The sequence below is a fragment of the Micromys minutus genome (assembly GCF_963924665.1).
Source record: "Micromys minutus genome assembly, chromosome: 18".
In the NCBI taxonomy this organism is placed as follows: Eukaryota; Metazoa; Chordata; class Mammalia; order Rodentia; family Muridae; genus Micromys; species Micromys minutus.
In genome coordinates, this window is record NC_137953.1 from 40621946 (window position 1) to 40635894 (window position 13949).

The following is a 13949-nucleotide window of genomic DNA, read 5'->3' on the forward strand; positions in this document are numbered from 1 at the left end:
AAACATTAAGTATAAAAAGCAATGTAGGATTTGATATGTAGCTCTGTAGTAGACTTGCCTGGTCTACACAAGACTCTGGGTTTGCTTGATTTCCACAGCACCATGAAAAAAAGAAAAACAAGGGTTTGATCTTTTTTTTATGAAATTTGACGTTAACTCTACTTGAAATTTTCTTTACATGTGTGTCCTTTTACATGGGACACTTTCCTTCTAGCTTCTAACAAATTAAAAGTAGTCCCCTACTCCCCACAAACACACCCCCAAACTATTAAGTATGTGTGGCCAAAACATACATGAGCATTCCCTCAGAGCCCACCTGCTCCTTAACCCTTAGTCCTTACGTACAACTCCTTCTAGACAGCTTCAATCCGAAGCCATTGCTAACTTCTGTCTTTGCTTAAAGATCAGCATGAAGTAGGATAAGGAGAGAAACCAAAGAATTCCCTTTCCTTCTACAGCTGTTTCCATTGGAAGTTCAGTTTCAGAAGATAGATCCCGATGTTTGCCATCTACTGCTTTTATGGTACCGTGTACCGTGTGCTAAGGGTATCGGCACACATCACTGTTAGATCTGAGCAAGAGGCTCCTTGCAGGACTCTGCCCAGGCTTCCCTTCTGGTACATAGGCTTCCATCCTAAGATCTGTTTATACAGGACTCAGACCTGGGGATCCTCGTCCAGGATTTGTCCTACCAAACATAGGCTACCTCACCCTCGGAGAGGAGACGGAGGTTGAGCAGGGTTTGTGGGCTGGCAGCACAGCATAAGTGCATCTGAAACCCCTCAAGTTGGAGGAGCCAAACTAAAACACAGAGAAGGAAGGTGGGTCCTAGTTTTCCCACCCTCCCTATCATCACATTCCACTGTAGATTCCAAAGGAATACAAAGACTCTCGGCCCAAACCTCCCCATTTAGGATGAAAAGAGACTGAGACTTTCACTAAACAATTTTGTTCTTTTGTTGCTGCTGTTGTTGTTATTGGTGGTGGTGGTATTTCTAGCCCTGGTGAGCCTCAAACTCTGTATATAGCCAAAGATAACCTTAAACTTCTGATCCTTCAGCCTCAGCCCCAGCCTCTTGAGTGCTGAGGTTACAGGAATTTGCCACTATCGCTGTTTCTGTGCAGTGCTGGGCATTGAACAGAGGGTAACCACGCATGCTAGGCAAATACTCTATCAATTGAGCTACATCCTAGCCCCTCAGTCGGATGGTTTCCTAGACTAAGCTGACTTCTCACTAGTGAGGTGTGTGGATCCCACAGACATAAGGGTTCAGCTGGATTCCTGCCCCTCTCTTTGCCTTTTTTGATCTTGGTTTGTTTACTCTCCTTTAAATTCATTTGTTTGATTTAGATTTGTGTCTCCCAACATACCACCTCCCTCATTTTTTATTTTTGTTTATTTTTGTTTAATCCCCATCGTTCCTTTAGGCTCCCACCTCCACCAGTGCCACTCTTTCCTTAGCCAATCCCGAAGTCTCCATACTAAACTACCAATCTACACTCTACCAGCCCTCAGCGGCATCCATGGCCGCGGTGGCCCAGCGGAGCATGCCCCTGCAGACGGGAACAGCCCAAATTTGTGCCCGACCTGACCCCTTCCAGCAAGCTCTCATCGTGTGTCCCCCTGGCTTCCAAGGTAAGGCTAAACCTTTTCTTGCAGCTCCACCTAAAGGTTCTGACCCCTGCTGCTTCCCGGAGTGCTCCCTGTCAGGGAAGAAAGTCCTCTTCCTTTCCTCCCTAAGAATGCAGCTATCACTGAATTTGGAGGCTGGTCTCCTATTGCCACCAACCTAGTAACAATGCGACTTATGCTCTAGTACCAAGTCCATTGGTTGTTGTTCTCAGCACCTGCCAGAACCGTGGCTCTAGCCAGCTGCCTGTGAAGAGGCGCATTGTCTAGTCCCATTGTTATGCTGATGTCAGCTCCAGCTCTCCTCTCCTGAAATGCTCTCTGTATGTTATCTATAGAAAATTGCCAGTCTCTGACAGCCAGCATAGCCCACTTCATGTGGAGAATATAAATTTGTCTGAATGGTGCCTTCTAGGGCCACCTCCCCTTTGGCCATGATCCCAGAGCTCTTTTCCTGAGGACCTAAAGCAACTAGAGATGACTGTATACCTTGTCATACTTTACACAGAAAGCTCAAGGTCAGATTTTTGCAAAGCACCCATGTAAGCATATATGCTGGTGCTCAGATACCAGCCATACAATCCAGAGGGAGCCCTCCAGGAATGATGTCCCCAGCATCCTTTGCTGTGACTCAGTTATCTCCATGGCCAGCAACCGGTGTTTTCTTCTTGTCAGTTTAACTGTCCTGGTTTTGACCACCCACATTTTAATATTTAGGAAGTGTGTTTGTGGGGAGTAGGGGACTACTTTTAACTTGTTAAAAACTAAAAGGCAAATGCCCCATGGCTGAGCAGTAAAGCTAGCTGAGCTGCCTGGGTCTCTTGCTGTTTCTGTCATTCACCTCCCTCCTTTTCTTCACCCATGTACTGAACAGGCCTGCAGGCCTCTCCCTCCAAGCATGCTGGCTACTCCGTGCGGATGGAAAATGCTGTTCCCATCGTCACTCAGGCTCCAGGAGCTCAGCCTCTTCAGATCCAACCAGGTCTGCTTGCTCAGGTAATTCTCTTCTGTATTGTTCCTATTCCGTCATGCATGTTAATGTGTTCCCAAAAGACAGATCTCTACTGACTCCCTGGCAATGAGCAGGAGGAATATGTCAGTAATGTTCTGAATGATCCCCAAGTGACACCTCCCTAAGTGTCTAGTGACAATTCTAAGAAGAAATTTAGATAGTCTAAGAGTCTAGGGAAATTATTATTGCACCTTTGTAAAGCAAATTCATCTAGGAAACCTAGGTTTTAATCCTAAATCTACTAGCAATTCTCAATGACCTAAGACCAGTCAGTTAACATCTCTTTGCCTCAAATTTCTTTCTTGTAAAATGGAAATGGTTCTTAGAGCCAAAGAGCTCTGGAGATTATTCCCTCATTTGTTGAGTTGGGAAAACAGACATGCAGAAACTGTAGGCTAGAACCTTCCTCTCCTATCCATATAGGTGCTGGCTATAGAATAAGATCGCAAAGGTGAAAATGAAAGGTATAAAGTGTTACAACTTATACTAACAGTACTGGTGTAATACCAGAAACCAGCCCTTAAAGGCACTTGATCCAGTGACAAATGTATTTCCTTTATGCTAGGCACTTTACAGTTAACTTGTTTAATTCTCATAACATATAAATATATTTGTCACTATTAGACCAACTTAGAGACTTGCTCAGAGCCATATAGCAGCCAGGTGTGGGGGCACACACATGTCCTACCAGTACACAGCTGGCTGAGACAGGAGAATTGTTAGTTCAAGGCCAGGCTGAGTCTGGGCCATCCTGCACCAAACAGTGAGACCTGTCTTAAAACAAAAGTAATGACTAGAAATAGACCCATCAGAACCAAGATGTATTCTAGACATGTAACAAATGTTCATATTTTCCCACCATTTCAGACCACTTCCATGTCATCTTCCTGCTCGTGGGCATCAGGGACATGGCTTGACCTCTTAGTGTCAGCTTTACTGCCATCTTTTGGGAAACTACCTTACTTAAAAATTGACAGCTACAGGTCAAGCCATTCTTGACACCTGACAGTAGAGAGATAATGTGGAGGTTGTCCAAGATGGTGGGATTCTAGACATGTGTCTCTCTGTCCTTATATCTAAATTGACCACTCAAGTGACACCAGCACCTGTATACTTTCACAGCTTATTACAGGACCCACACCCCCTCTTTGTACTTTCACACTGAATCCAAGTAAGCCAGGCACTGTTAGAAATACTAAGCATGGCTTACTAGCTAACAGACATTCCACATTGTTCAGTTCAACCAGCAGGCTCAGAATTTCCAGATTTGTCTCTGTCCTTTAATCATAGTGTGAAGAGTCCTACCTTCTACTTACCTGAAAAGAGTCTCTAGTGTTGGAAACCTTCACATTTATTTAACCAAAATCTGTGATTGGAAAACTGAACAACTGAAAAAAATCTTAATTGTGTAGGATCTTAATTGGTAGAGTGTTTATAAAAAGGAACCATTAGAAGAAACCATTAGGGAATTTGTTGAACCATCAGGTAACTACATAGAGTGGAGCAGAACAAAGAACACACCCACTAAAGTGGACATAGTAGACCTGTGTGCCTTCAAGTGCTGAGAAACATTTCTTATTTTTAAAGAGTGAGCGTATCCTATTTAGCATCGCACTGGCTAATGTTTGACTACCTTTTTTTCTTCTCTTCTGTCAGTGTGCTAGCCTGCTAAAATGAAGTTGTCGCCTCTGACTTATGTCTACCTTGTAAAGAACAAAAATATAGTAGCTTATAAAACTAAGTAGTGGTTATTTTTAGGATAATAATTAAATATTGAAATATAGGCCTTCATTTTTCAGTGAGCAGATTTCTAGACTATCAGACATGAGCTTTCTGGATACAATTATGTGCTTTAAATGTTTCCTCAAATTTGCTATTGTCTTCTTCTGAGCATTTAAAACATTTTGAGGACTCTGTGGAGGTTTAGAGGTGGCCCTTTAAGTGCATTCCACACATTAGTTCCAGTCTCTTCCCCTTCTTTCTCCCAGAAGCACACTCTGTCCCCTACAGAGAAACAAGCCTCTGGCACACCCTAAGAATGTGCATATGGCAGGATGGCATAGTTAGCGACACATGAGACCTTTACAAACACCCTTATACAGGAAACTCTTGATACCTCCACCTTTCCAAATCCCAAACCCCAGTTAGCACATAAAAGTGGGGAGATCCAGCTCTTGAGTCAGATAATATTAAATTTAACTCATTTTTTCCAAGGAGCAGGATCCAAAACTCCTTCTCACTATCAAGATCAAGTCAGAAACTCAGAAATGCCAGGTCCCTTCTAGATTCCACTTTCCAAGAAGAGGTTCTGCTCCTTTGGCCATATGAGTTGTATTCCAGTCATATGGCCAGTGTCCCTGTGTTTCCCTGAAGACAGGCAACCACCTAAACTGTCCACTGTACCAGACCCTTACTCTTGAGCTAAACCTCCATTGACGGCACTTTCAGCCACCAGTCTGTGGCCCTTGTCTTTCTGTCTACTTCTGTCTCACTTGGCACTGAGGCTGCTAACAGATAGGAAACTTGTTCATGCCTCCTTTGTGTATCTAACACCCACACCAGACTCCAGATAGGGACATGTGTTTGTGTTCTTCATAACCTGTGTTTGGGTATTGGCTGAGAGCATGGGAATTAGACTGTTCAATGCACACACCAGCTGCACCACTTGCTGGATGCCTTTGGGGATGTTGTTTTGACATTTAATTTTTATCCTTTTTCGGTACATAATTTTTTAGCTCATATGACACCACACATTTATTAAAAAATGTAGTCCTCTCTCTATCCCACTTTTAATTTCTACTATAGTAAAACAACCTCTAACTTGACCATTCCTTCTTATGTAAATACATATAAGTAACATTCTAAAATGCTTTTCAGTTGCTTCTCCCATTTGTTGTATTATGAATTGACTTCTTGTTTGTGTAGTGAAGCCTTCATTCTCCAACCCATTCCCACAGTCTCTTTTCCTCACTCTTCCATTCTCCCATCTTTTCCAAATAATTTGTGATTCAACTACTTTATAATGTTTGTATAATTATTATCAGTTGTATGGTAATGCTCTTGGTGAGGTTTGTAATAGACTGATTATACTTCCCTCCTTGTATGGCTTCTTCTTTAATTGCTGTTTGATTTTTTTTTCCCACCGGGTTTTTTTCCACGTATCTTATTATTCAGCCCCAGATTAAAACTGGAAGTGGCATCTGTGTTTGGCATGTTTAGGTGTGAATATGCTGAGTTCAGTATGTTATTTGTCTTTATGAAACCTTGTGTACAGTTCTCCTCTTTTCACAAGTGGTCTCAAGGTTTATGACTTCATGCTTTCTTGTTCTCCATTTGCCCTCTCCCTCTGAGTGTCCTTGTCATCGCAGTTGTTCTTGTTGTTGTCATTGTGTTGTTGGTCCTTTAACAATAACTTCTGTTTTCTCTTCTCAAAATTCCTATTAACTGTATATTGTTACTTCAATTTTTGTGTATACATGATTTGTGAATATGTTGATGCATATATGTTTGTGGTGGGTGGATATGGGTGCTAGCTTTATGTCAGCTTGACTCAGCCTAGAGTTACCTGAGAGAAGGGAGCCTTAAAATCAGCCTATAGGCAAACCTATAGGACATCTTTCTTTCTTCCTTTCTTTCTCTCTTTCTCTCTTTCTTTCTTTCTTTCTTCCTTTCTTCCCTTCCTTCCTTCTTTTCTTTTTCTCTTCTCATCTCTCTCTCACTCTTTCTTTCTTTTTAGACAGGGTTTCTCTTTGTACTCCTGGCCGTTCTGGAACTAGCTCTGTAGGCGAGGCTGGCCTCGAACTTAACAGAGATCCACCTGCCTCTGCCTCCCAAGTGCTGGGATTAGAGGCATGCACCACAGCCTCTAGCAGACATTTTCTTAGTATTTGATTGAGGAAGGGCCTAGTCCATTGTGGATGCTGTTGCCCCTGGCCTGGTGGTTCAGGATATATTGAGGCGAGATCTGTCTCTCTTATGAATCTAGACCTCTCTAGTTAGTTATTGTAGTCTAGCTAGGTAGTTTGCTACAAAAATCCTATCTTCATCTCCCAAAGGCCTGCCTGGAATTTATATGGGTGTTAAGTATCCAAACTCTGGTCCTCACACTTTCCTGGTAAATACTTTACCCACTGAGCCACCTCCCCAGTCTGGATGTTAATACTTCTAAATTAATCTTTCAACGTTTCTTTGTCTGTGTGTGTTCTGTCTACACTACTTCCTAAGAAATTTATTTCACTTTTTTTTAACTGTCTTTTTAAGTTCTCCATTTTTGGGAGCTTCTTATCTTGCTCCATATGTACATATCTATATGACATAAAATGCATTTTTTTAACTCTAGATCTTAATTATAGACCATTATAGATCTTGCTTTTGTTTCATGTGAGTTTTCATTCTGGTTTTACCTTGATCTGTTCCATGTTAGATAGAAGATACTCTGAAGGTTACTAAAAGCTGCCTTTAACTGCTTGTGCATAGTTAAGCACTTCAGTGCTCAGCACACTGAGAAAGCTGACAGGGGAATGCGCTACTGGCCGTGGGCTCCCTGTGGCGTGACTAGAGGCAAGCCCAGTGCTTTCACTGGCAGGCACCTTATACTCAAATGTCATGCCTATAGCTCTTTTCTCTTGAACTTCTCAGTTCCCCTAGAGAAGCAGCTAGCCTCTGGATCTGGAGACAGTAGACACCTGTATAGCAGGGATCTGGCCTGGTTTCGTATGTGGATTAGAATAGTTCAGTCTGCTTCTTTTCTTAGTAATTGTCCATATGTTGTTACACCTCTAAAATCTTTTTAGCTGTTATTGTCTGTTCTTTATTCTTCTTGCTTTTATGAATCGATATATTTTTTACTACAATGTTCATTAGGTTCAGAAAAAACAGTAACTTGCCATATTTCCTAGACAAGTCATTTAGCCTCTCTGTTTCAGTTTACTCACCTAAGAAATGGGGAAAAAATAGTAGTCCTTACCTACAGGGACCAATATTAAGTCCAAAAATCCATCCATGACTTAACACTGCTTGACACACAGCATGCTCCAGGCAACATAGTGGTGAGTACCCACAGTCCCAGCGCTGGTAGACTGAGGCTAGGGGATCTTAAGTTCAAGTGTAGTTTCGCATAGCAAGGTTCTATCTCAAAAAGGGAAGAGTGGGCAGCAATATGGCTCGGCAGTTAAAAGTGCTTGCCTCAAAAGCCTCCTGAACTACAAAAGAGGAGGAGAGAACCAGGAACTGACTCTCAAAAGTTGTCTTCAGAACATTTGTATGTATCACACATCATACAAACACACACACTAGTAATATTTGTAAAAGAAATACTAGTTTTATTCCTAGTAGTAATAAATTATAGATGCTTGATGTAACATCATCTGAATGAGCTGGTTATATCTGTAAGCATCACTTTCACAGTCAGTAAAAAAGGTTTGTAAAAAATGTTTTGTTTTTTTTTTCTCTTATGGCCTTGAGGTAAAATGTTAATATTCTAATATTCAGGAAAATTGGGGAGAAAAAAAAGATGACCTTACCTTGGTATTAACATACATTTTAAAGACATTAGCCAAGACATCTGCTTTTTACAGAATTGAAAATGAGTTCTAGATCACTCAGCAGTAACAATCTTAGCTGAAATTGTTATATACAGTCTCACCATGAACCCTGGCTAGCCTAGAACTTGGTATACAGACCAAGCTGGCCTTGAACTCACAGAAAACCACCTGATTCTGCCTCCTGTGTGCTGGAACTAAAGGTGTACACTATTGTACCTGGCTCATTTAATATTTTTAATTTACTGTGGTTTTGCTAGTTATGTTATATTTCCCTTCAGTGAACTTAGTAAACTTGAAGTACAATTTGTTGTTATTAATAAACTTATAGACAATACTTTCATTTTGTCAGCTGACATTAAATATTTATGGCATGATCAATGGTCTCTGGACTTTCTGCCTATATCACAACAGATCAGTAAGCAAACAAGCAGTATCAAAATGTGTATGAGATTTTACAGGTCAGTTATACCCTGAGAATGATGAACTGGGAAATGGGGCAGATCTGAAATACACATTTTTATAAACATTATACTTGGTAAGTCTTGACTTGAAATGGAGTCCTTTATAGAATTATTTATAAAGGAGTCAAAACATACATACTAAACACATGCCCAGTCATCAGAGCCCTGAGTTAGAAAATGTTACATAGGTGTTAGTATGTCTGGCTTCATGGACAGAGAGGGAAAAGTACAACTAAGAGCTCAAAACCCCTTGACCCATCCAAGATGCATTTCAGGGTGGGCCTTTATATGTCCACTGTGGTCAGCTGTGTTCAATGAGAATCATTTAATGACCAAAATAAGTAGAGAAGAAATGGAGGCACAGAGAATTTAAAGCACACTGCACACATGCACCCCACCAGTCAGAAGAAAGCGTATTGTGAGATGGAGCAATGGATTCTTCCTCGTCTCTTGCCTCTGCCTTAAGGAATTGAAGTCATTTCATCTAAGCTGAAAGTCACAACTAAGTTCATTACTTTAACCACGTTCTCTCTTGTGTAGGCCAAGCACTAGATAGTCTCTGAGTTGTAAAAAGTGAAAATCAAATTCAGAAGATAAAACTCTACATGGTAACTGATAACATAAGTATTGGATCTCTTGAGTTAGGGCTAGCCTGGTCTACAGAGTGAGTTCCAGGACAGCCAGGACTACAAAGAGAAACCCTGTCTCAAAAAAATACAATGAACAAGTCAAGTATCAAATCTGGGACACTTGATAGAGGCTTTCTGAGGGCAGAGAGCTCTGCACATAGTGTACAGGACAAGAGCTTCAAGCATACTAGAACAGATTCATAAAGAAACCATCTTTAAGATGACCTCATTCCTTCCAAGTTGCTCTGTAGCCCTATATCTACCCATTTGTTGTCTCCCTTGGGTTTTTTGAAGCCAACAACCAGTCCACACTTTCACACCCATCATAAGATCCAACACAGCCTCCACACCGATTAAGTTCTGGCCTCATGCAAACCAGTTCGGTGATTAGCAGAATGTGATGGTTGTGGGTATCCTCTGTCTTACAGCAGGCCTGGCCAGGTGGGGCCCAGCAGATCCTACTTCCTCCAGCATGGCAGCAGCTGACTGGCGTGGCCACCCATACATCGGTACAGCATGCAGCTGTGATCCCTGAGACCATGGCAGGCACTCAGCAACTGGCTGACTGGAGGTAAACAGTAAATCCTTCTGGGATGAGCCTTGTGTTCACCACTGACAGAGACCATCATGTGGGCTGTGGCTATAGTGTAATGGGAGGTGGTTTAAACAATATACCAAGACACCCAAAATTCAGCTTGATTAATTTACAATAATAAGCTGTCATTTTCTACCAAAAAGTCACTTACATCTTTTAAACACCAGTGTAATTCACAAAACCTGGCTAGATTTTTCTCAGAATTAAGTTCCTTTCAAAAAGCAAACATTTGTCACCAGTGAAGGAACATAGAAGAGAGTCCCCAAAGCCCTAAGCAATTCTAGAAAGTGTTCTCATGAAGTTTTGAGACATAGGTGCCTGTCTGTCTGAGCTCCCCAGGGAAAGCTTAACAGATAAGATGTATTTGGAAGGATGAGCTCTGGCGTGTTTATTAAGTGTGCCTTTTCAGTTAACAGCCTGTCATGTGAATGAGTTCACCTTCCACACACCCCAGGGACTCCAGCCGCCACCTGCCAGCACCCTGCATCTGTTTCCAAAACTGATGCACCTCGTCGGCTTCCTCATGGACACCTGCTCTGCTGTTTTTATAAAACTTGTCAGTTTTCCTCTGGCCCTCACCCCAACACTGTCACAATGCCCACCTTGAGCAGTACAGAGCCATGTGACAGCTCTGTGGCCCCTGTGGGCTGTGCCCCCTTGTACAGAAAGTCTTCCCTGCTGCCCCCGATAGCCTGCTTACCACTCTGAGAGCCTGCTTAGTTCCTTTTCAGAATAGAGTTCTTGGGTTCAGTGTGGTAGTATATATCCGATATCTCCACATTGGCTGAGGTAGAAGGGTCACAAGTTTGAGGCCAGTCTGAGTGAAACTAAATAAAGAAATACTCACTCTCTGGAAAGTAGGCAAGTGGCTAAATATGCTCACTGAATCGGGTGTTGAGTGAAGCTTTCTCCTTTTTTATGGAAAACTACTTCTGATTCATAACAGAGAATCCTAGGTTGTCCGCACAGCTGCACTCTGCATTCAATAGAAGCAGCTTCAAACCAGGAAAAACTGGTTTTCAGTCTGGCTGTGCAAGACCTGAGGCAGGTTTAACTTTTATGGCCTCAGTTTGTTTTTCAATAAAATGGGGCCAAGATGTTTACCTCAAAGAGTTGTGGGGTGGGGGATAGAGGGTTGTCAATTAAAATGGGACAGAAAGCACTTGGCCTGTCTTTAACATGCAGTGTAGCAGTGCCTGAACACCACATCGGAGTCCTCCCTCCACCCAATCATGACACTCCAGGACTGCCTTTTTTCCTCAAGCTCAGGAGGAGTAGCAGCCAAGTAGAAAGTTATGTGACAGACTGTCAGGGTTCCCTACCCCCACCCCACCCCACACACCCCACCACACCCACCCCACCACACCAACACCATACCACTCCACACCCCACCACACCACATCACACCACACCCCACCACACCAACACCATACCACTCCAAACCACACCACATCATACCACACCCCACCACACCACTCCACCCCACACCACACCACACCACAACATACCACACCACCACACACCACAACACACTACACTACATCACACCACAACACACCACACCACTCCACACCCCACCACTCCACCCCACACCACACCACACCCCACCACACCACACCACACCACAACATACCATACCACCACACACCACAACACACTACACCACAACACACTACACCACACCACACCACACACCACAGCCCTGTGCTCCTGTGGCCCTGCCACAGCATCTTTTTCTTTGTCTTTGGCAGTTAGAGCTCACTTCATCTCAGCATATTTTCTGTTCTGCCTTCTCCTGCCTCTCTTCCATCTCCTAGCCAGTAATCTCAGTATCCTCCCAGTCTCTGCATCTCATTTCGGGTCAAAGAACATCCATAACTGTGACCAGAAAACAAAAGAGGAGTGCCAGCGCCACCCTCGTTTCCAAGGAAAAGGGCCCATCTGTGGGGAAATAAAGAGCAGAAAGTCAGCACCACATTCCTTTCCCAAGCCATCCACATGTCTCAAAGACTGTCAGAATCACCATGGAATGTTTGTCTTTTTCTCCCAGTTATCCTTTCAAGTTACAAAGATGGAATTTGATGATTTTTTTAAGTTTAAATAAATACTTCTTTAGCTTTTAATTTTATTATGTTACATGAGCTTTACAGACAAGTCTTTGAATTTCTCACCGTTTTAAACATTTTTTTTGGGGGGGGGGGGAACAAGGCTTTTTTAAGAGCCATCCAACCTAGATAGAAAGACTTTAAAATGTAACCCATTTCTAGGATGCAAGCTGCCAGCATATTTCCATGAGCATATGTATGACTGTTATTAATTTTGATTTAATACAAACTCTATACAAGTCTAGTCACCCTTCAGTTAATCTAATTGTTCATTCAGCAAGCGTGTAATTAACTGATCAGCTGCTACATGCCTGAGCATTGTGTTAGCTACTGAGGGAATTCAAAAGAACGTTAATGATTCCTAACACCAGAAACATATGGCTCCCAGTCGCCAAAGTTTGTTTTTCACATTAACTACAATTTCCTCATTAATAAAATGGTGTATCTAAGATATGCTACCTACCTCACAAAGCAGAATAGAAGAACCCACTGAAGTTGCTTTGTAAATTCTAAAACAAAATGTACAAATTCTAAAGCAGAATGTATGAATTATTGTTCAGCATAATCACCTGGTCAGGGATTTGTACAAGTCAGAGGCCACTTATCCCATATCTCTAGAGCTTAAAAACTGACTCCACACACTTGACATTCTTCCCCTTGAAAGTCTTGGTTCTAACTCAGCAACCGTTCCTCCTATTTCAACACAGTCCTCCATTCTTCAGTTCTGTAGAAGAAGCTTCATTTTATTAAAGAGTTAAGTTCTGTAAAACCACTAAGGAGCCTTATGTTCCCTCTTCTCTTTCAGAAACACACATGCTCATGGAAGCCATTACAATCCCATCATGCAACAGCCTGCACTCTTGACTGGTCATGTGACTCTTCCAGCTGCCCAGCCCTTAAATGTAGGTGTAGCCCATGTGATGAGGCAGCAACCAACCAGCACCACTTCCTCCAGGAAGAGTAAACAGCACCAGTCATCTGCAAGGTAGGTGATGAGAGCTGGCAAGAAACACGAGAAGATTCAAATGCTAACCAGCACTTAGAAGTAGAGCTTGCCAGTGGTGCAGGAATCAGCTCTTCCTACAGGAGCTGGGAACATCTTACAGCACAGGGAACACCCTGGAATTTGCTAAAGCTCTCTCTGTGGGCTCTGTGCAGATGCAACCCTGCCTCTTGACTCTGCTTCCTGTCAATCTTGAACTCTGAAGTACAGGCCTAGAGTCACGGTGCACCTAATGTCCTGAGCGTCAGTTGTTTTTGTCAAAGAAAACGTAGCAAAGCACAGTAAGGAAGATTTTACTTGAGACCACAGAGATGGATACAAAGATGCTGCCGTGGAGGAAAGAGTCAGCTCTGCACACAGCATGGGCATTGAGAATCTGTACCCAGGGAGTCGTGTCTAGGGCATGTAGGAAAAATAACAAACAGGAGACAACAGAAACTGTAGGATTGAGCTAACCAGTCCTAACAGGATTCTCTGAAGGTGAGTAGCCATCACCTAAGGGAGAGTGAAGGAGGAGGAATCTGAGCAGACATTAGGTCTGGTATTCTAGATAAGAGATGGGAGAGTATCCTCTAGCTCAGATGAATCAGCAAGGTTCTTAGCCAAAACTAGATTTTATAAAGAAGTGCACAGTTGAGCCTATGAAAAGGTTCAAAGTCCTGCCTAAATTTGGTCACAAAGTCTCTGTCTTTTCCAGAAACAGCAGACCTCTGAGGTTTCTATTCGATTACAAATTATCAAGAAAGATATCTCTTTAAAAATCACTAGAAAATGTACTTTTTGAAATTTCAGGTCAGAAACATAACTCATTAACTTAAAAATAAACTCTCTAGCTATTGAGATAGATCTAGATCATGAAACTACAGAATTGTTCACATGCACACATTTACCTAATTGCTTAAATATACCTTTGGTGATTCCCAAATACTAACAGTGGGCTGCTAATCTTTCCTGTGTTCCTGAACTCTTAA

The 13949-nt window shown here is 42.4% G+C and overlaps 1 protein-coding gene across 5 annotated transcripts in view; it reads left to right on the plus strand.

Moving 5' to 3' along the window:
• The window catches only part of HIPK2 (homeodomain interacting protein kinase 2), a 167209-nt gene that overhangs the window by 132885 nt on the left and 20375 nt on the right, over positions 1-13949 (plus strand). For 2 of the 5 annotated variants that reach the window (XM_080932149.1, XM_080932151.1), the window contains exons 8-11: positions 1429-1636; positions 2505-2626; positions 9704-9846; positions 12781-12960. In XM_080932149.1, coding sequence (XP_080788275.1) covers positions 1429-1636; positions 2505-2626; positions 9704-9846; positions 12781-12960 — 653 coding nt within the window. The remainder of the gene's footprint in view (positions 1-1428; positions 1637-2504; positions 2627-9703; positions 9847-12780; positions 12961-13949) is intronic. The other 3 variants (XM_080932150.1, XM_080932152.1, XM_080932153.1) reach the window with 3 other exon arrangements.